Below are 21337 nucleotides of genomic sequence, written 5' to 3'. Positions count from 1 at the left end.
TATTTACAAAACAGAAACAGACTCACAGACATGGAAAACCACCACAGTTACCAAAGGAGAAAGGGGTGATGGGAGAGATAAGTTAGGAGCTTGAAATTAACTGATATACTGACTGGTTGGCTCAGTCACTCAGTCATGTCCGATTCTTTGCAATCCTACGGACTGTAGCCCACCAGGCTCCACCGTCTGTGGGATTTTTTTCAGGCGGGCATACTGGAGTGGGTTGCCATTTCCTCCTCCAGGGGATCTTCGTGACCTAGGGAATGAACCCACATCTGCTTCGGCTCCTGCATTGCAGGAGAATTCTTTACCACCGATCCACTGGGGAAGCTCAACTGATACACATTACTATATATAAAACAGATAAACAACAAGGACTTACTGTGTAGATATACATATATTTATCTGAATCACTCTGTGGTACACCTGAAACTAATACAACATTATAACTCAACTATACTTAAACGAACAAAAACACAGTACATCGTTTGCTACAGATGAGCACTATTCAGTGGCATCCCCACCAGGAACAGAGGAGTGACCCAGTTTCCCAGCACCCTTGCCAGCACCGAGCGGTGTCCCTCTTCTTAGATTTAGCCTTTCTGCTGGTGAGCAGTGACCTCCCATCATGGGCTTTCTGATCCTGTCGCTGCTGTGAGAGCAAACTCGGTAACCTCTGGCAAGTTTGCTGCCCCACCCCCAAGCCACACCGAGGTCCCTGAGGTTTTTCCCACCATTGCTTTTGCATCATCAGAGCGAATATCAATTCGGCAGAAAAGGAAAATAATTTCTTACTCTTCTTAGGAGGAGAGTTTTAACCTCACAGACTCCTTGAATGTCTTGGGGACCCCTAGAGTTCCTTGGAACCCGCTTTAAGAACTGGACCACTACGTCATATACTGTGTCAGCCAGCCAAGAGGGAAGGAACAAAAAAAATATATAAACCAAAACCAAAAGAGACCAAGACAAACCAAAACAGAAAAACATGTGCTGAAGGGAAGTTTTAATTCAATGCCTTTATATTTATTAAAACTCTCACCATGTTTGTGTTTGTTGCCTCCCTCTTGATGAGTTTTAGATTGACTGAACGGTTTATTCAAAAGAGCCCATAACTGGGAACTTGCCAGATGACCTGAGAGGTGGAATGAATAAACTAGGGTATGTTCAAGCAATGAAGTACTTTGTACACCACACTGTGGATGAACCTCACAGTCGTGGCTGAGCAAAAGATGCTTGGTGTCAGAAAACATACTGTCCGATCCCTTTAAATAAAGCTCAAAAGCCAGGCATTTAAGAAGTGAAGGTAGTACTAACCTGGGGGGAAGGGGGGAGTCACTAAACAAGAACTTGAAAGGGACTTCTGGTGGGCTGGGGTTAGTCTGTTTCCTGCTTATTCAAATTGGCGTGTTCAAATTGTGACATCCATCAAACTTTTTTATTGGTTATGCTTCAGTGAAATTTTTTTAAAATAAAATTCATCACAACAGTAATGAAGCATTTTCCTAACCACATGCATTCTTCCACATCTGGAGGAAGGTAACTGGCGCGGTTCTTAAGAAGGCAGCGATGACATAAGGATCACTGCTAGCTTGTCCTTTGTTATGCCAAATGTATAATGTACTTACTGTAGTATAAAGAGAGCCCCAAACTTGTCACACAGGATCTTCCCAGCCAATCTGATCCTTGAGGATGCAGCCAGCTCAACAAAAGGGTATGGACCAATCCATCATCCAGAGGGTGAAATGGGTGCTGCTGGGATGGGCACCAGGGACCCAAGGATCCTCTAACCGGACTCAGATGTGCCTATTCCAAGCACTGGGGTCTCATTTTCTTACATGTTGCCTAGATCAAGTTCAAATTTTCTATGCCTGAGATAAGGATTTAGGGCATATCTGATCAGCCTCCATGGGGCCACTAGTGAGAAAAACAGCCCCAAACTTCTTTAAACCTGTTTCCTTGTTCTTTTTTTCTCCCTCCCCTCTCCCAACCCCACCTCTGTTGCTCCCCACCACCCAATTCTCTAACAAGGCCCAAGAAAACTTCGGGATGGAACCTACACGGCTCATAATGGTACCAAAGCATGGGGAGAGGAAGCCAATCTGGAAGTAGCAGGTACTTACGGGGTCCCTGCGAGCCTCGTTGTACTGCTTCAAATCCTCCAATATGCTTTTAGACGGCATGAGGGTGCTGACGAGCTTTTCAACACCAGGAGTGTCCGAGAGGGTAGCTAATCTTATTTTAATGGTCCTGGGTAAGAAGAGACATCTTTTCTTTTTCAGCTTACAGTACTAAAATACCTATTCTCCCTCTCCCCCAAATGGAGACAAGATTGTAACAGATCACACTTATATAAAATAATATCCAGTAAAATATTTTTATATAACATTGGGATTTAATTAAAAAGTAACTCTTCATTCTAGAAAACATTCATTTAAAAAGTGCAAAGAATAAGGTTAAAAGAAAAAGAAAACAACAACACCGACTGTAACCATTAACCAAACAACACAAAGTCAAATTTTAAATTTATTTCATTTAAAATGTTCAGCACCATGCTTTATGTCACATTTGCTTCATACATAAAGCCAAATTCTTTGTCAAATTTATAAAGTATGTTAAGAAGTTAAGAACTTACACTGAACCCAGGCTGGCTTCATGAGTCTTAAATTTCTTAATAATTTCATCTTTGATTTCGTGTTTTTACATGAAGTCTAGGAGGACAATGGAGCATGTTCGGGGCTTGATGCCTTGGCTGGCACGTGGTACCCACCTCGCCAGCTCCCACGATGGTTTCTCCTCCATCTCTGCCCTGTGATGGCTTCCATCCTCTGCCAGGGTGACAACTGGGTGCATCACTGGGGGAGCCCCACTTTGAGCAATCCTGCCCCCTCCTCGCTGGGGTCCTAGACATGGGCCTGGGGAGAATCGGCATCAATCTGTGCCCCTGGAGTCTCTAATCAGAGCAAGGTGGTGGCTGTCCACACCCAGGGCAGGCAGTGCCACAGTGTGTTAGGCTGGCAACTCAGTGTAGAGCTCCAGCCCACCCCATACCTAGGTATGCAGGGCATCTGAGTGCCTGTTTGCCACGGGATGGAGCCGTGGACCCACGCGAAGGGGAGGTGATGTCTCCACCTTAGGCTGGAGGCTGGTCCCTGCATACAATGTAGGGTTCATACAAGACACGCTCTCTAGTCATTAGGGGGTTATTAGTGTTATTATCAAATAGGACAAGGCTACTCCTCCTACAACTAATAAAGTAAAATACTCTAACCTACTTTGCTTCCAATTGTAGTGAATATTTGTGCTTATGTTTTAATGTTTGCTTCCGTTCTACGGGCAAAGCAGCACATTTGTAAAGAACAATCTATATCTATAGTTAACTGATATAAAAATGATCAATTACTTTGTCTCTAAGTCGTGTCCAACTCTTTGTGACCCCGGGGACTGTAGCCCACCAGCCTCTTCTGTCCATGGAGTTTTCCAGGCAAGAACAGTGGAGTGGGTTGCCATTTCTTTCTCCAGGGGATCTTCCTGACCCAGGGATCAAACCCATGTTCCCTGCATCTCCTGCACTGGCAGGCAGATTCTTTACCACTGAGCCACCAGGGAAGCCCCAATCAATTGCTATCACCTGAACAATGGAATAATAATAAAATTGGGAAAAGAGTACATCAAGGCTGTATATCGTCACCCTGCTTATTTAACTTATATGCAGAGCACATCATGAGAAATGTGGGGCTGGATAAAGCACAAGCTGGAATCAAGATTGCCAGGAGAAATATCAGTAACTTCAGATATGCAGATGACACCACCCTTATGGCAGAAACAGAAGAACTAAAGAGACTCTTGATGAAAGTGAAAGAGGAGAGTGAAAAAGTTGGCTTAAAGCTCAACATTCAGAAAACTAAAATCATGGCATCCAGTCCCCATCACTTCATGGCAAATAGATGGGAAAACAATGGAAACAGTGACAAACTTTATTTTCTTGGGCTCCAAAATCACTGCAGATGGTGACTGCAGCCATAAAATTAAAAGACACTTGCTCCTTGGAAGAAAAGTTATGACCAACCTAGACAGCATATTAGAAAGCTGAGCCATTACTTTGCCACCAAAGTCTGTCTAGCCAAAGCTATGGTTTTTGCAGTAGTCAAGTATGGATGTCAGAGCTGGACTATAAAGAAAGCTGAGCACCGAAGAATTGATGCTTTTGAACTGTGGTGTTGGAGAAGACTCTTGAGAGTCCCTTGGACAGCAAAGAGATCCAACCAGTCCATCCTGAAGGAAATCAGTCCTGAATATTCATTGGAAGGACTGATGCTGAAGTTGAAACTCCAATACTTTGGCCACCTGATGCGAAGAACTGACTCATCTGAAAAGACCCTGATGTTGAGAAAGATTGAAGGTCGGGGGAGAAGGGGATGACAGAGGATGAGATGGTTGGATGGCATCACCGATTCGATGGACATGAGTCTGAGTAAGCTCCAGGAGTTGGTGATGGACAGAGAAGCCTGGTATGCTGCAGTCCATGGGGTTGCGAAGAGTCAGACACGACTGAGCGACTGAACTGAACTGAACTGAATAATAGAAACAGCATGAGCAATTTTTAAGTGAAAGATAAGAACATGGTTCTCACATGGCCACCTTGTGCCAAAATCTAGTTCAGATGTTCCTACTTGTATCTCTCCATAAGTTTGGAATGAGGAGTTTCAGATCATCATTCTTTCATTATCAGCTCTGTGCTGGGTCTCTTCCTCTGTCCCACAACCAGGCACAGAACCGGGAAGGAGACCACACACCCAGCCCACCACCTGTTCTGCAGGTTACCTTGCACAACCTTCCCAGAAGTGAACACGTGCTCACACCAAGATGGTTTAGGCGTTTTCTCCTCAAGGGCTCACACATGGTTCTAGAGCTGCTTTGAATCAGAGAGGAGCTTAGCCATGGTTGTCCACCCATCCATGGGGCTTCCTCCAGCCATAGAAGAAGCAAGTTCTCCCAAGAGGGTCCTACATGGGGCCCCCTGGTTTCCTAACCCTTCCCTGCGGCCCTTCACCTCCCCAGGTCACTCTGCTCTCACACGTCCCGCCTCTGCTGAACTTGGATGTTCAGGAAATGTCACCTCTCCATGAAGAAATGATGTCATCCTCACCCACTGGTCCCTTCTTGGATCTGGAAAGTTTTGTTTCACAAGAGATTTTGTTCTCCTGCTTTTGGTAGATTCTTGCCTCAAAGGTCAGATTTTATAGCAGTTATAGCATTTAGTCAGACTGCATGCATAACAAAATAGAAAATCATACATAAAAGTAGAAGGAAAAAGATTTAACAGTTAATTTTTCAACTTCAAGTTCAATGAATGAATGGTTTTAGATATGCAGAAGTCAATGTGTATGTCGTCACTCAGTCTTGCAGAATATAAGGTGGTTTTTTGACGCCAGTGAATTAGATGCCAGAAGAAAAAGTAATTTGAATCTTACTGCATTTCAAAGGAGTGATCTATGTAATAGAAACATAAAATAATTCGACAGCTATCAGCATTTCAGTTTAAACCAAAACAAAATGATAACCACAAAATAAAGTTTCTCTTGGCTTCTATTCAAGGAAGCTGGTTAAAAGCACCAGAAAGACTGATAGCCCTAAACCACTCTCAGTGACAACGTGGGCCTGAAACAGGTAGAATGGTGACGTGCTAGAAAAAGATGACCACCAGGCATGAGTGAGTCACCCATGGAAAAGCATATAAAGCAAAAACACTGAGGGAAGGAACCATTTAAAAGCCAACTCCTAAGGGCATTTTTATTTCCTGAGCAAAGTTGACAATAAGTAGTATGATTCAACTTAGAAGTCAATGTGTATTCATAGAAAATCATTTCTGGCACCAAATATATATATATATACATATGTGTGTATATATATATGCATATATATATATATATATATATATATATATATTTCAGTTGGATGAGTAAGTTTGAAAGTCTCCCAAATTTAAAAAAAAAAAAAGGCAAATTTCAGAAAAACATGCTTTGGAAGGGCAGGAAGATGGAATGAGCAGTTGGTTCATCCAAACATGTGTCCTCTGGTCATGAATAAAGAAGAAAAGCCCATGCAATGGTGGCTCAGATGGTAAAAAATCCACCTGTAATGTGGGAGACCTGGGTTCGATCCCTGGGTCTGGAAGATCCCCTGGAGAAGGGAACGGCTACCCACTCCAGTGTTCTGGCCTGGAGAATTCCATGGACAGAGGAGCCTGGTGCGCTACAGTCCATGGGGTCGCAAAGAGTCAGACATGACTGAGCGACTTTCACACACACAACGGTGAAGGACAGGCAGGCGGAGGAAAGGAAAAGGGGTCCTCATACCATGCACTCCCCTCAGGTTATATAAGCAGGCACCGCTGAGATCACTCGGTGAAGGAGAGTGTTAAAAAGCGTTCAGTTTATGCACATTCCAAATGAAAGCTAACATAAATGCTGGGAAATGTCCTCTCAAAGACCAGTAGCCACAAATGAAACAAGAGGGGCCCCCTCGTGGAATCTGTTGACAGAGAGGTGACACTGCTAACAACCGAGCGATTTGTCCCTGTGCTCAGCGGCATGGCCAGAGGGCAGGTGACAGACATAAATATAATTTCCCAAGGGAAGAGGAAGGCGATCTGGTGGGAGCCGAGGACAGAAGGTCATGAAATTTAGAGTAACCAAACTTAAGGGCAAGAACAATCCATCCCAGATGTCAAGAGAAGTGAAGCAAAAAATGGAAGAACACGGAGGTATTTAAAGCCACGGCTCAAAAAGTGGGGCAGTGGAGGGCAGTGGAGGGCCACAAGGCTGTTCCGCTGCCTCCTGCCCTCCGCCCCCACACGTCTCATGCCTCTTCATGTTCACCCTCATCACTGCCCAGTCCGTATCTTCCCTCTCCCCTTCCTTTCTATCTTCCTCCTCTACCTGGAATGCAGGTAGAATTTAAAGAATTAAAGATGTAGGTTTGCTCTAGAGAACAATGATCTGCTGCCATGGTCACAAGAGAGACATCCCCTGTTGGTGACACACACATGGGTTTTGAGGGACATCCTCCCCTACACGCAAGCACAGATTCCAAGCAGCAAGGAGTCAGGAACAAGAGTAAAAGTGCAAAGGAGCCACAAGACTAACACACTGAGACCTGGGTGGGTGGGTTGTCAATGAAACTCAGAGCAACAAAGGAAAGTTCCCAAAGAGGGCTCAGTGACAAAGATCATGATTTTCTAAGGACATGGAAACTATTTCCGCTTGAGAGTCTAACTTTTTCAGAAAAGAACCCAGGTGCACACAATCTGCACCTTTATATGTAAGTGATTACAACAAAGCAAACATGAAGCTGACATTGCAAATGGTTACAAAGAAAAACTAGGGCCCTGCTGCCACCAGGATTAATTTCCAGATGCATGTTGAAAGTCTCATTGCTTTAAAAAAATTAAACTTAATTTTTAATAAAAGAAATATGTGTTCATAGTAAGGAAAGGAAGTGTATAAGAAAGGAACATGACTATGAATTAAATAATTAAGCAAGTAAGAGCAAGGTCACGACCACAGGCAGACCCAGGGCCCAATTCTGACCGTATGTCATCTGGCTGCTGTCATCAGTGTGTTTATTCATGAGTAGCATCGGAAGTCATGAGAAAATGTCACCAATATGCTCTATGCAAGAATGCAGAGAGTGTAAAGAACATTCTAATAAAAGTTTTACTTGAGTCATAATAAAATTTAAAATCTCAGTGACACAAAATTAACTTCATTTTCTATTATGGACATAATGCATGCCTATAATTAAAAAAAAAAATCACACAGAAATAAACAACCCACTCTTAAAAAGGGCAGAAGATATGAACAGACGTCTCACCAAAGTAGATACACAGATTGCAGACAGCAAATGAAAAGATGCTCAACATCATAAATCAGTATGGAAATGCAAATTAAACCAAGATACCACAATATAGCCATTAGAATGGCAAAAATTCAGAACACTGACAAATGCCGGTGAGGATGTGAAGAAGCATTCATTGCAGGTAGGAATGCAAAACGGTGGAGGACTTTGGAAGACAAGGGGGTAGTTTCTTACAAAACTCAATATTCTTACCATACAATCTATGGTTGTGCTCCTTGGTTTATACCCAAATGAGTCAAAAACTTACGTCCACACAAAAACCTGCACACGAATGTTTGTAGTTGCCTTTGTAGTCTGTCTTATTCATAGTTGCCAAAACTTGGAAGCAACCAAGCGGTCTTTCAGTAGGTGAGAGGATAAATAAACTGTGGTCCATCCAGACAAAGGAATACCATTCAGGGCTAAAATGAATTGAGCTATCAAGCCATGAAAAGACATGGAGGAACTTGAAGATACTAATTACTAAATGAAAGAGGCTAATCTGTAAAGGCCAGACACTGTATGATTCCAGCCATGACATTCTGTGTGTGTGTTAGTTGCTCAGTTGTGTCCAACTCTTTGTGACCCCACAAACTGTAGCCCGCCAGGCTTCTCTGTTCATGAAATTCTCCAGACAAGAATACTGGAGTGGATTGCCGTTCCCTTCTCCAGAGGATCTTCCCAACCCAGGGATCAAACCCTAGTCTCCTGCATTGCAGGCAGGTTCTTTACCATTTGAGCTACAGTGAACAAAACTATGGAAATGGTGATAAGGCCAGTGGCTGCAGAGATGGTGGGGAAGGAGAGAGAGATGAACAGGTGGAGTACACGGGAGTTTTAGAAACTACTCTGTATGAAATTATAATGGAGGACATGTCATTACACATTTGACCTGACCCATCAGCAGTGGCCACGGGACTGGAAAAGGTCAGTTTTCATTCCAATCCCAAAGAATGTTCAAACTACCGCACAATTGCACTCATCTCACACACTAGCAACGTAATGCTCAAAATTCTTCAGGCCAGGCTTCAACTGTGAACTTCCAGATGTTCAAGCTGGATTTAGAAAAGGCAGAGGAACCAGGGATCAAATTTCCAACATCCACTGGATCAAAGAAGAAGCAAGAGAATTTCAGAAAAATATGTACTTCTGCTTCATTGACTATGCTAAAGCCTTTCGCTGTGTGGATCACAATAAACTGAAAAATTATTAAAAAGATGGGAATACCAGACCACCGTACCTGTCTCCTGAGAAATCTGTATGAAGGTCAAGAAGCAACAGTTAGAACTGGACATGGAATAACGGATTGGTTCCGATTTGGGAAAGGAGTATGTCAAGGCTATATATTGTGACCCTACTTATTTAACTTATGTGCAGAGTACATCATGTGGAATGCTGGGCTGAATGAAGCACAAGCTGGAATCAAGATTGCCAGGAGAAATATCAATAACATTAGATATGCAGATGATACCACCCTTATGGCAGAAATTAAAGAGGAACTGAAGAGCCTCTTGATGAAAGTGAAAGAGGAGAGTGAAAAGCTGGCTTAAAACTCAACATTCAGAAAACGAAGATCATGGCATCTGGTCCCATCACTTCATGGCAAATAGATGGGGAAACAAGGGAAACAGTGAGACTTTATTCTCCTGGGCTCCAAAATCACTGCATATGGTGACTGCAGCCATGAAATTAAAAGATGCTTGCTCCTTGGAAGGAAAGTTATGACCAACCTAGACAGCTTATTAAAAAGCAGTGACATTACTTTGCCAACAAAAGTCTGTCTAGTCAAAGCTATGGGTTTTCCAATAGTTATGTATGGATATGAGAGTTGGACCATAAAGAAAGCTGAGTGCCAAGGAACTGATGCTTTTGAACTGTGGTGTTGGAGAAGACTCTTGAGAGTCTCTTGGACTGCAAGGAGATCCAACCAGTCCAACCTAAAGGATATCAGTCATGAATATTCATTGGAAGGGCTGATGCTAAAGCTGAAGCTCCAATAATCTGGCTACCTGATGCGAGGGACTTGGGAAATACTCCGTCAGGAAAGATTGAAGGCAGGAGAAGAAGGGAATGACAGAGGATGAGGTGGCTGGATGGCATCACCGACTCGATGGACATGAGTTTGAGCAAGCTCCAGGAGTTGGTGATGGACAGAGAAGCCTGGCGTGCTGCTGTCCATGAGGTCACAAAGAGTTAGACACAACAGAGTGACTGAACTGAATTGAACTGATAGAAGGTGTAACTGATGAGCAAGCCTTCATGTAAACTTCATGTGGACTCTGGTTGATGATGGTGAGTCCCTATAGGTTCATCATTGGTACAAATGGTGCTATGAGCCTAAAACTGCTCTAGAAAATAAAATTTATTAATGAAAAAAATCAAACAGAGCCCACAGATATAAAGCAAGGAATACATTGCCATGTACACCCCCACATCCCCGTCTTGCTTCCCAAAGGTGCATAAGGTTAATAAAGTCCTGTGGACTTTTCTAGAATGTCTCTTATGTATATACGATTAAAAACAAATCTTGATTTTTTTCTTGCATGTTCTAAAAAGACCTTCCCTATCCTGAGACATAGTAAGGATCAGTCTGCCCTCACTCTCCTCGTGGGCTTCCTCTGACCAGGTTGATTCTTCTAGTGACATGTCTCCGTGGTCCCACAGACCCACGGCTGGTACCCCCGTCACAGCTGCAGGTTTACTTTTACTGAGTGTTTATGAGCTTTGAAAGGACAGAGGACACATCAGTAGGTTGCTCATTGCTGTATTCTCAGAATCTGGCCCGGAACCTAGCACTGTAGACACAGTTTCTAATTTGGACCTATTGCAATATTTACACTGAACTCTTCAATCATGTGGGAATTTATTTTACTGGAGAATATGAAGAATATTTCTGTTCTTGTTTTACCCCATCACTTACAGAATCATTCTTTCTTTTCCCACCACTGGGACACAAATGCCATCATATACATTCATCTACATACCTTTAAACACACACACACATTCAATTTTTACTCTCTTGAGGTCTGTGGTGGGACTCTTTCTTGTGTTACCTTGCTCTACCCATGGAAATGGTCAAATGACATTGTTTTGATTATCTTGGAGTTGGATTATGCTTTAATATCTAACTGGACTAGTAATTTGTCACTATGACTCTTTCCCTAGATTGGTAAAAATCACTTGATGAAGCCCTCCATCAAGACAACAGTTTTAAAGATAAGTTATTAAATGAAAATGGCAGGGAGTTCCTGCTTCATTCTCCTTTTGTAACTTCATAGACTGTCTTTTGGCCCACCGAGCATCCGCTTACTTGAGCAACCCCGCCCGATGGAAGACGTACAGGTCCTGGTCTAGGGTGCAGTTGTTGAAGGGAACCACCTTCACGAAGCTCTGGATGAGGACAAACTCAGGGGTGAGATGCGGCACAGAAATGATGCAGAAGTCCTTGTCCTGATGTGATTGGAAATCAGAAATCATTAATCACTAAACAAATTCCTGCTGTAAAATACTAAAGAAAAGAGGAGTAAAATGTGTGAAGGAGATGGTATTCAAGTTCAACATTCCTGTCATTTGGAAAATAATCAGAAAATTCAGGGAGATAAACAACTGTAAGAATACGGAGAAAATTTCTGGCGTTTGACTGAAACCTAAATAAAAGAATATTGTGAACAACGGAAGCCATTTGGTACAGCTGTTTTTTTGGAAGTAGCGTTTTAAACTTGCGTTTGCAAATTCACTTGTATCCAGGAGTGAATAAAGCAGTGCACTGTCATGACAAAGGCCTGGGTTTACCAAGTGATGCTGTGCTAGTCGTGGTCCCCGCCTCTATGAGGTGAGAGGGTGGTGCTCAGACCTTTTCAGCTCAAAAGTCCTGTGATTACACAGGAACGGATGTCTGTATTGTATCAGGATGTGATCTTACTTGGGTGATGAAATCTAAGGGCAGGTTCACCTGGGTAGTGAGATCTGTGTGTCCTGACCTGTGTCTGCACTATCCAATATGCTGGCCAGGAGCTGCTTCTGGCCACCGAGCATTTGGAAGCTGGCTAGTGTGATGGGGGAACCCAATTGTTACTTTTATTTCATTTTGATTAATCTAAATTTAAGTTTCAAAACTGATACTTGGGAACCCTCCTATATTGTTGGTGGGAATGTACACTGAGGCAGCCACCATGGAGAGCAGGATGAAGGTTCTTCAAAAAATTAAAAATAGAACTACTGTATGACCCAGCAATCCCACTCCTGGAGAAAACTACACCTCAAAAAGGTACATGCACCCCAGTGTTCACAATAGCACTATTCACAATAGCCAGGACATGGAAGCAACCTAAATGTCCATTGACAGATGAATGGACAAGATGTGTGTATATATGTATACACACACTCACACACACACACACACACACACACACACACACACGATGGAATATTACTCAGCCATAAAAAATGAAATAATGCCATTTGCAGTTACATGGTTGGACCTAGATATTATCATACTAAGTGAAGTAAGACAGAGAAAGGCAAATACCATATAATCACATACATGTGGAATCTAAAAAAAAGATACAAATGAACTTATTTATAAAAAGAAACAGACTCACAGACATAGAAAACAAGCTTATGGTTGCAAAGGGGAGGGGGAGGGGGGAATGTATGGAGTAGGAGTTTGGGGTCAGTAGACACAAACTATTACATATCAAATAGATAAGCAACAAGGTCCTACAGTATAGCACAGGGAACTACATTCCATATCCTTTAATAAAGCATAATGGTAAAGAAAAAAATAATAAAATAAAAGCTCAATTATTGGAAAAGTTGCATGTCTGTTTAGAACAACTGGGTATATTCATTCAACTATAAATCTTAGGAAACCTCAAAGCAGATCAAGGAGTTCTGATGACAAGTATAAATTTTAGGAATTCTAAAAGCAGATCAGGGATTTCAGACGACAATTTAGCGCTTGTACTGCAATGTACCCTAAGTGTAAAATACACACTGGATTTTAAAAACTGAGAAAAGGGATGTTCAAGATCCCCTTAATAATTTTTCATACTGATTACATATTGAAATGATTAATTTTTGGACATAGTACATTGAGTAAAATACATTATTAAAGTTGATGTCACCTGTGTCTTTTTAGCTTTTTTTTTTTCTTAGTAATGTGTCTACTGGACATAGAGGACAGACCTGCGGACACAACAGGGGAAGGAGAGGGTGGACGAATTGAGAGAGTAGCGTTGAAACATATACATTACTCTATGTAAAATTAGACAGCCAGTGGAAATTGGCTGCATGCTTCAGGGAGCTCAAATCCGGTGCTCTGTGACAACACAGAGCAGGGGGCTGGAGTGGGGGGCGGGAGGGAGGTCCATGAGGGAGGGGCATACACACAGCCATTGCTGATTCATGTGGATGTATGGCAGAAACCAACACAATACAGTAAAGCAATTAGCCTCCAATTAAAAATAAATAAATTTAAATTTAAAAAAAGGAAAAAAAAAAACAATAATGTATCTGCTGGAACATTTGGAACTTGGTGTCTACGGGACAGTGCTGCTGTGGACCGTCTCTGCTCCACATGTCCCCCGAGACCCTCTGCCAGGCGCCTGCAGAGCAGCTTGCTCTTCCCAGAGCTAATTTGTCCCTGTGGGATTTCGCCTTCTGCTGAACCCTGTGAAGGCATTGCCTGAGCTAATCCAAGACCCTGGAGACACACGTGCAACTCAAAGGAGTGAGTCACTCTCTGACCTTATCCTCCTTCTTTCTAGCAAAATAGCAGCTCCTTCTTGAGTCAAGAAGGGAAGACTCACAAGGGAACTTGTGAGTCAAGTTGTTGAAATACTCTAGCTGAAAAGAAGGACTGAGTGCCATGTCCCAGGGGCTTCCTCTGGGAGGAGGAGACACTAATGAGTTGCTTCATCGTGCATGGGAAGGATTAAGGATGAAGTAATGATGATATTTTGCTCCTGTCTCCTGTATCCTGAAATAATTAAAAAGTAAACATGTTGGACTTCCCTGGCTGTCCAGTAGTCAAGATCCCACAGGGGTCCACTGTAGTGGGTGTGAGTTTGATCCCTGGCGAGGGAACTAAGATCCCACATGCCACCTGGAACAGCCAAAAAATAAATAAATAAAAAGTAAACATGTCTTTTATGGTTTTAAAGCCAGCATTGCTTTTGTCACAATACTGGAGACCTGTCTTTGCATGAACTTTAAAATAGCAATGAAGTGAACTTAGTGAATTTACTTTGGGGCATCTCTGAGGGAAGCCAGCTTTGCAAATCCTCTCTCAGGGTCACTACAGTGGTTTCCGAGTTTCAAAATGCCTTAAAATTAATTCAAAAAAATTATGATGGAGAACATCAGTGCCAAGGCTTCATGATCTTAACAAAATGAGGAGATACAATCTGTGATCACATAGCTTTCACGCAACAGAATTAAAGCCTCTTTGGCTTTATAGCCTCAGTATAAAGAGAATCAAGGAAAAATAAAACAATAGACATCTTGCCTCTATTAGCTGACTGAAGAAGTGTGGTTGTTGACCTGACTTAACTGACAGGCAAGCCATGAAAAAAAGCCATAAAAATTCAATGGAGGAACCTACATTGTCTTCCTTCCCTACTTTCTTCCCTCCAATAAGGTAACAAGAGGTTGGTCAGAATTTCTATCCCTTGACAAACCGTGAAACAAAAATGGAAGCGGCAGCCCAGACACCCTAAGACAGAGAATCTTGTTTGCACTTGGGTGTCTGCTTGGGGCCATCCACCAACCAACAGTAGAGGGTCAAGCAGCTCCCACGTGTCAGGCGATGCCAACCAGAAGATCAACCTCAAGTTCCCACCTTCTTACCCTCAGAAACGCAGTATACTGGTGTCAGAATTCTCTGAGCCAAAACAAACTATAAAGAAATACAAAAGACTAACTTCACTGTAACTCCTGACATTTTCAGATGCTCCCAGCATTCTGCCCATGATTTGATTCTATTGATAATAAAACACCAGTGAAATACTCTCTAAAAGAAGTTATGCGTTGAAAGAATACTAAAACAGCATGACTGAAAAATTATTGAGAATGACAATATTTCCTACTTTGAAGAGTTCATGATGTATTATTCAACCTTTTTTTTTTTTCAGAACAGAGAAGTGGTCCCACCTCAATATTCATATCAGATATGTTTGGATAATGAGTATGGTATCTTACTTCTCTATAACTTTTCTAGCTTATAAAACCAACTATATTACTCAAAATTCAACGTGTACTTACACGGAAAAGATGGAAAACAAAATTCATAAAGTCCAGTGACCTGTAAACAGACAATAAGAACTGTCACTGACCTCCAAGCAAATGCAGCACCCGTGTACCTTCCAAGAGATGTATGGCTCTCACCCCCTTAGGCAAGGATGAGCCAATCACTATTCAGAATGTGTGTCGAGCTGAACAGTAATCAACTGCAGAAGTCAGAAGCTTCAAATGTCAGTAATAAAGCATTTGCCTATATTCAAGATACTATTATGGCAATTAGTAGTCTCTACTACTACATTCAAAAAGCAAGACAGTCCTTTTGTGAACAGGATCCCTCCCTTCCTTTCTGGAGGAGCTGTGGGGAGTCGTGGGCATATTCTAAGCTACTCTGATCTTTTTCTCTTTTATATGCAAAAGATTTTCTGACCAGCGGCAGATGCCTATTTGCAGGTGAACCATAATGGGTCATCGAATTGCTGTTTGAAAATTCAAAAAGCACATTTCTTATCTTATCATGAGCAAGGGGAAATAAATATACGCAACAGATCTAAAAGGGTTTTTTACAGGCTTTTTAGATGTCTGTAATATAGTTAGAATAAAAAGGTTTCCCTTTTTAATCTTTCAGTTGAATTGCAATTTTAAGGAAATTGAAAACTCTAGAGGAAAAAATGTCCAAGTTAAAGCATGGTTCTAAGCAAGGCTGGGAGAATGGGATGTAATTAAACACACCCTCCAAGAAGGGAGAAGCTAGTGGCACTCTTGGTCATCTCAAAGATACTCCAAAACCTTCCAGTCTATGAAAATGTGCCAATCCTTCCTTCTTCAACACTGTTCTGTGAACAGAATGTCGAGTGGGTGGGCACTCCAAAGGGGATATGGACTCTCAGGTATGGAAGGCAGGGGCCCACATCCAGACTTCAGGGGGCAGCAAGCAGTGGACACGGGAGTGTCTGCCCAGCACCAGGCCTCCTCCTTCCAGCAGCCAGCCTGGGTTGTTGTTTGGTGTCCCATTAACCCCATCACAGATTGAGACTCCAGCCCCCAGTCAGTGGGGAGCATGAGGAAACTGACAAAGCTGTCCTCACGTACTGGCCCCAACCATCAGCTTAGGAAAGAGCACACAGTCCAACCAGGCCCAGTGGAACTTCGAGAGCTGGGCCCAAACCACACTGTCCTCCTCACTGGCTCTAGTGCAATGCTGAGGCCACTTCTTGTGGCCCCAGGTGAGGACACTCCTCTGAAGATGGGACCGGCAGAGCCGAAGGGTAGAGAGAAGCTTGGTCTGTGATTGGGTTATCCAAATCCCAGGTCAAGTCACACCGAAAATCAGTCCTTCCAGTGGATTATGCTTTCTTCTATGCGGCAGTTTTTGTTCATGTTTCCAAAGCCAGTTTCAGTTGGATTTTCTGTCACTTGCAACTAAAAGATTCTAGACAATCTAAACCCAAAGTCTCCCCAGAATGCTAACTCTAGAGAATGAGAAGCAGCATGTGGCTTGGGAAGGTATGATCTCGCAGACCCTGGGCAGCCTGGAATTTCATGGGCTGGAGTCTGAAAATGGGGCCTAGGAATCTGTAGTTTTTAAAAAAAAAACTCCTCAGAAATGAGGATGGGAAGCCAGGCTTGGAAACCCCTGACTCTGTGAGATGAAAGTATGGGGCCAGCAAGGCCAGGAGAAGCTCTTCCCACGGCAGATGAGCTGGGGACCAAGACTTGCCTTGCTTCGTACTTCTCGTCGATAAAAAACAGCTGGATGCAGAAGGCAGTGGAGGCGCCCCTGTAGACGGGGCGGAAACTGCTGGTGTCCTCGGGCAGAGACAGGGACAATGAGCTCCTATGGCTGATGTAGTAACCCATGTAAACCATACTGCTCACTTGACTGAGTTTTTCTGAGTCCTGCAACAAGGAGAGAGGACAAACCCAACTGGGAAACCCATTCATTCTCTGCAACTTAATGGACTAGTGGTTGCCTCGTCTCTACAGGACACTGTTCCTGGGACAGACGTGACTGCCTCACCTGAGACGAACCATCCTGAGCCAGGCCTGGCTTTAAGGAGATGTTCTTAGTGAGATCTCTAAACTTGTAAGGATGGGAACCAGTTTTCCTGGGAAGGTCAGAAAATGAATGGTCTCGGTTGGCCTTTGATACAGGCTCCATGTTTTAACTGCATCATTGAGGAAACGTTGAAAGTGAAAGTGTCAGTCACTAAGTCATGTCCAACTGTTCGCGACCCCATGGACTGTAGTCCACCAGGATCCATGGAATTCTTCAGGAATTCTCCATTCCCTTCTCCAGGGCATCTTCCCAACCCAGGGACCGAACCTGGGTCTCCTGCATGGCAGAGAGATTCTTTTAACATCTGAGCCACCAGGGAAGTCCCTTGTGTGAATAGTATAATAAAAATTAAAATCAGTATTAGCACTAAAAACTTATAAAGAAAATCAGGAGCCTCCTCTCTAGAAAATGGGAAGAGGAGAAAGAGTCTATCTACTGAAATGGTTGCAAATTATCAAAGTAGAAAGTGTAACTTCTAGGACCGAGCTGTGTGAGGGGGACAGAATAAAAGGCTTAATCTCAGTGGAATAATGGCCATCAAGGGCGACCTGCGGAGCAGGTCCTAAGGAAGGAGGCAGCTCTGAACTGGGAGAGGGAGGCGGGAGGCCTGGGGAGGACAGGGCATAGGGGTGCAGGTGGAGAAGAGTGAGCTGCATGGGGGTGGGGAGGGGAGCACCAACCACTCCAGTGCCCTCTAAAGCTTTACCTCCACTTCACTAGTGTTCTCACTTATGACTGGCGACAAAGCCTCCTCCACTGTGGCTTCTGCACCTTTTCTCTACAAATGACAAAGGCAAGACGTGAGAATTAATCAATACCTGGAGTGGTTCATAGCCCGAGTTCTGGTCAAATTCTGGCCTCACTGCTTACCAGCCGTGTGACTTTCACAAAGTGAGCAAGTTTCCTCTTTCACACAAAGCGGCTAGGAGCACCACCTGCCTCGTCTGATTGCCTGAGGATACAGTCAGGACACGTGGGTGGAGAGATGCTCAGTTACCTCCCAACTCTCTGCAGATGCTATTAACACTGATCCTTCCTTTACTCTCATTTCTCTATGTAATTTGAAAGCTGCACTAGGGTTTTTAACTGCCCTGTGTGCTCAGTCACTTCAGTCATGTCCGACTTTGCAACACAATGGGCTGTAGCCTACCAGGCTCCTCTGTTGTCCCCTTCTCCTCCCACCTTCAATCTTTCCCAGCATCAGGGTCTTTTCAAATGAGTCAGCTCTTCACATCAGGTGGCCAAAGTATTGGAGTTTCAGCTTCAACATCAGTCCTTCCAATGAATACCCAGGACTGATCTCCTTTAGGATAGACTGGTTGGATCTCCTTGCAGTCCAAGGGACTCTCAAGAGTCTTCTCCAACACCACAGTTCAAAAGCATCAGTTCTTTGGCAATCAGCCTTCTTTATGGTCCAACTCTCACATCCATACATGACTACTGGAAAAACCATAGCTTTGACTAGGTGGACCTTTACTGGCAAAGTAATATGTCTGCTTTTTAATAAGCTGTCTGGGTTTGTCATAGCTTTTTTTCCAAGGAACAAGTGTCTTTTAATTTCATGGCTGCAGTCATCATCTACAGCGATTTTGGAGCCCCCAAAAATAAAGTCTGTCACTGTTTCCACTGTTTCCCCATCTCTTTGCCATGAAGTATTGCTGAAGCCTGGCCTGGAGAATTTTAAGCATTACTTTACTAGCGTGTGAGATGAGTGCAATTGTGCAGTAGTTTGAGCATTCTTTAGCATTGCCTTTCTTTTGGATTGGAATGAAAACTGACTTTTTCCAGTCCTGTGGCCACTGCTGAGTTTTCCAAATTTGCTGGCATATTGAGTGCAGCACTTTCACAGCATCATCTTTCAGGATTTGAAATAGCTCAACTGGAATTCCATCACCTCCATTAGCTTTGTTCGTAGTGATGATTCCTAAGGCCCACATGACTACATTCCAGGATGTCTGGCTCTAGGTGAGTGATCACGCCATCATGATTATCTGGGTCGTGAAGATCTTTTTTGTACAGTTCTTCTCTGTATTCTTGCCACCTCTTCTTAATATCTTCTGCTTCTGTTAGGTCCCTACCATTTCTGTCCTTTATTGAGCCCATCTTTGTATGAAATGTTCCCTTGGTATCTCTAATTTTCTTGAAGAGATCTAGTATTTCCCATTCTATTGTTTTCCTCTATTTCTTTGCATTGATCACTGAGGAAGGCTTTCTTATCTCTCCTTGCTATTCTTTGGAACTCTGCATTCAAATGGGTATATCTTTCCTTTTCTCCTTTGCTTTTCACTTCCTTTCTTTTCACAGCTATTTGTAAGGCCTCCTCAGACAGCCATTTTGCTTTTTTGCATTTCTTTATCTTGGGGATGGTCTTGACTCCTGTCTCCTGTACAATGTCACGAACCTCCATCCATAGTTCATCAGGCACTCTGTCTATCAGATCTAGTCTCTTAAATCTATTTCTCACTTCCACTGAGCCACTGGGGAAGCCTATATAGCTGCCCATAAAAATATCGTCACAATAAAAAGTGATGTGTTTCTACATGTCTCTCCCCCCAACCCGGGGTCACTCTGCCAACCATAGGAAAACAATGATCTGCTTCGTCGTTTTAGATTGTATGCTGAGTCTACTTCCAGATTATCTATTCTGTTTGATTCATCTATTATTAACCTTGACATCATTACCACACTAACTCAGTTACAGGAACCTTATAATAGATCTTGAAATCAGCAGCATTAGTCCTACAGCTTGTTCCCTTTCCATAGTTGCTTTGACTGTGCTAGGTCCTTCTCAATTTTATCTGAATTTTGAAATTAGTTTTCATTTCTCTTGGGCTCCAAAATCACTGAGGGCAGAGACTGCAATCATGAAATTAAAAGATGCTTGCTCCTTTGAAAGAAAGCTATGACAAACCTACATAGCATATTAGAAAGCAGAGATATCACTTTGCCAACAAAGATCCATACAGTCAAAGCTATGGTTTTTACAGTAGTCATGTATGGATATAAGAGTTGGACCATAAAGAAGGCTGAGTGCTGAAGAATTGATGCTTTTGAATTGTGCTGAAGAAGACTCTTGAGAGTCCCTTGGACTGCAAGGAGATCAAGCTAGTCAATCCTAAAGGAAATCAACCCTGAATATTCACTAGAAGGACTGATGCTGAAGCACCAATACTTTGGCCACCTGATGCAAACTGCCAACTCATTGGAAAAGACCCTGAGGCTGGGAAAGATTTGAGGGCAAGAGGAGAAGGGGACAACAGAGGATGAGATGGTTGTGGCATCATCAACTCAATGGACATGAATTTGAACAAACTCCAGGAGATAGTGAAGGACAGGGAAGCCTGGTGTGCTACAGTCCATGGGATCACAAAGAGTCAAACACAACTTAGTGACTGAACAACAACAACAACAAAAATTAGTTTTGGCTGAGATTTCATTGATCAACTGACATCTTGAAAATACCAAGTCCTCAAAATTATGTATGGGGGATATTTCTCCACCTATTTAGGTCTTATTTCATTTCTCTCAGAAACGTTTTGTAGTTTTTAGTATACAGGTTTTGAATATCTTTTGTCAGATATATGTATTTTGTGTATTTGTTCTACTGTAAATGGTAGTGCAGTGGTAATGAATCTGCCTGCTGATGCAGGAGACCCAAGAGACACAGGTTCAATCCCTGGATCAGGAAGATCTCCTGGAGAAGGAAATAGCAACCCACTCCAGTATTCTTACCTAGAAAATTCCATGGACAGAGGAGCTTGGTGGGCTAAAGTCCATGGGGCTGCAAATAGTCAGACGCGACTGAGCATGTTATATTGTAAATAGTATTTATTTACATTTCTCATTGTTCATTATTCTTACGCATAGATAAAATTGAACTTTGCCTATTAATTTTGTATATATTTAGCAGTTTATTAAATTACTTATTAGTTCTAGTAGCTGTTTTATAGATTCTAGATGACTATGCTGCTGCTAAGTCGCTTCAGTCATGTCCGACTCTGTGTGATCCCATAGACGGCAGCCCACCAGGCTCCTCAGTCCCTGGGATTCTGCAGGCAAGAACACTGGAGTGGGTTGCCATTTCCTTCTCCAATGCATGAAAGTGAAAAGTGAAAGTGAAGTCGCTCAGTCATGTACGACTCT

At 42.9% G+C, this 21337-nt stretch overlaps 1 protein-coding gene across 1 annotated transcript in view; it reads right to left on the bottom strand.

Moving 5' to 3' along the window:
• The window catches only part of CFAP61 (cilia and flagella associated protein 61), a 244628-nt gene that overhangs the window by 151930 nt on the left and 71361 nt on the right, over positions 1-21337 (bottom strand). The window contains exons 10-14 of the mRNA XM_061126429.1: positions 17901-17965; positions 16856-17034; positions 15160-15199; positions 11207-11346; positions 2121-2247 (exon numbers count right to left, since the gene is read on the bottom strand). Coding sequence (XP_060982412.1) covers positions 2121-2247; positions 11207-11346; positions 15160-15199; positions 16856-17034; positions 17901-17965 — 551 coding nt within the window. The remainder of the gene's footprint in view (positions 1-2120; positions 2248-11206; positions 11347-15159; positions 15200-16855; positions 17035-17900; positions 17966-21337) is intronic.

The sequence above is a fragment of the Dama dama genome, chromosome 23, assembly GCF_033118175.1.
Source record: "Dama dama isolate Ldn47 chromosome 23, ASM3311817v1, whole genome shotgun sequence".
In the NCBI taxonomy this organism is placed as follows: domain Eukaryota; kingdom Metazoa; phylum Chordata; class Mammalia; order Artiodactyla; family Cervidae; genus Dama; species Dama dama.
The sequence above is the reverse complement of the archived record's forward strand: the minus strand, read 5'-3'. Positions and strand labels throughout refer to the sequence as shown.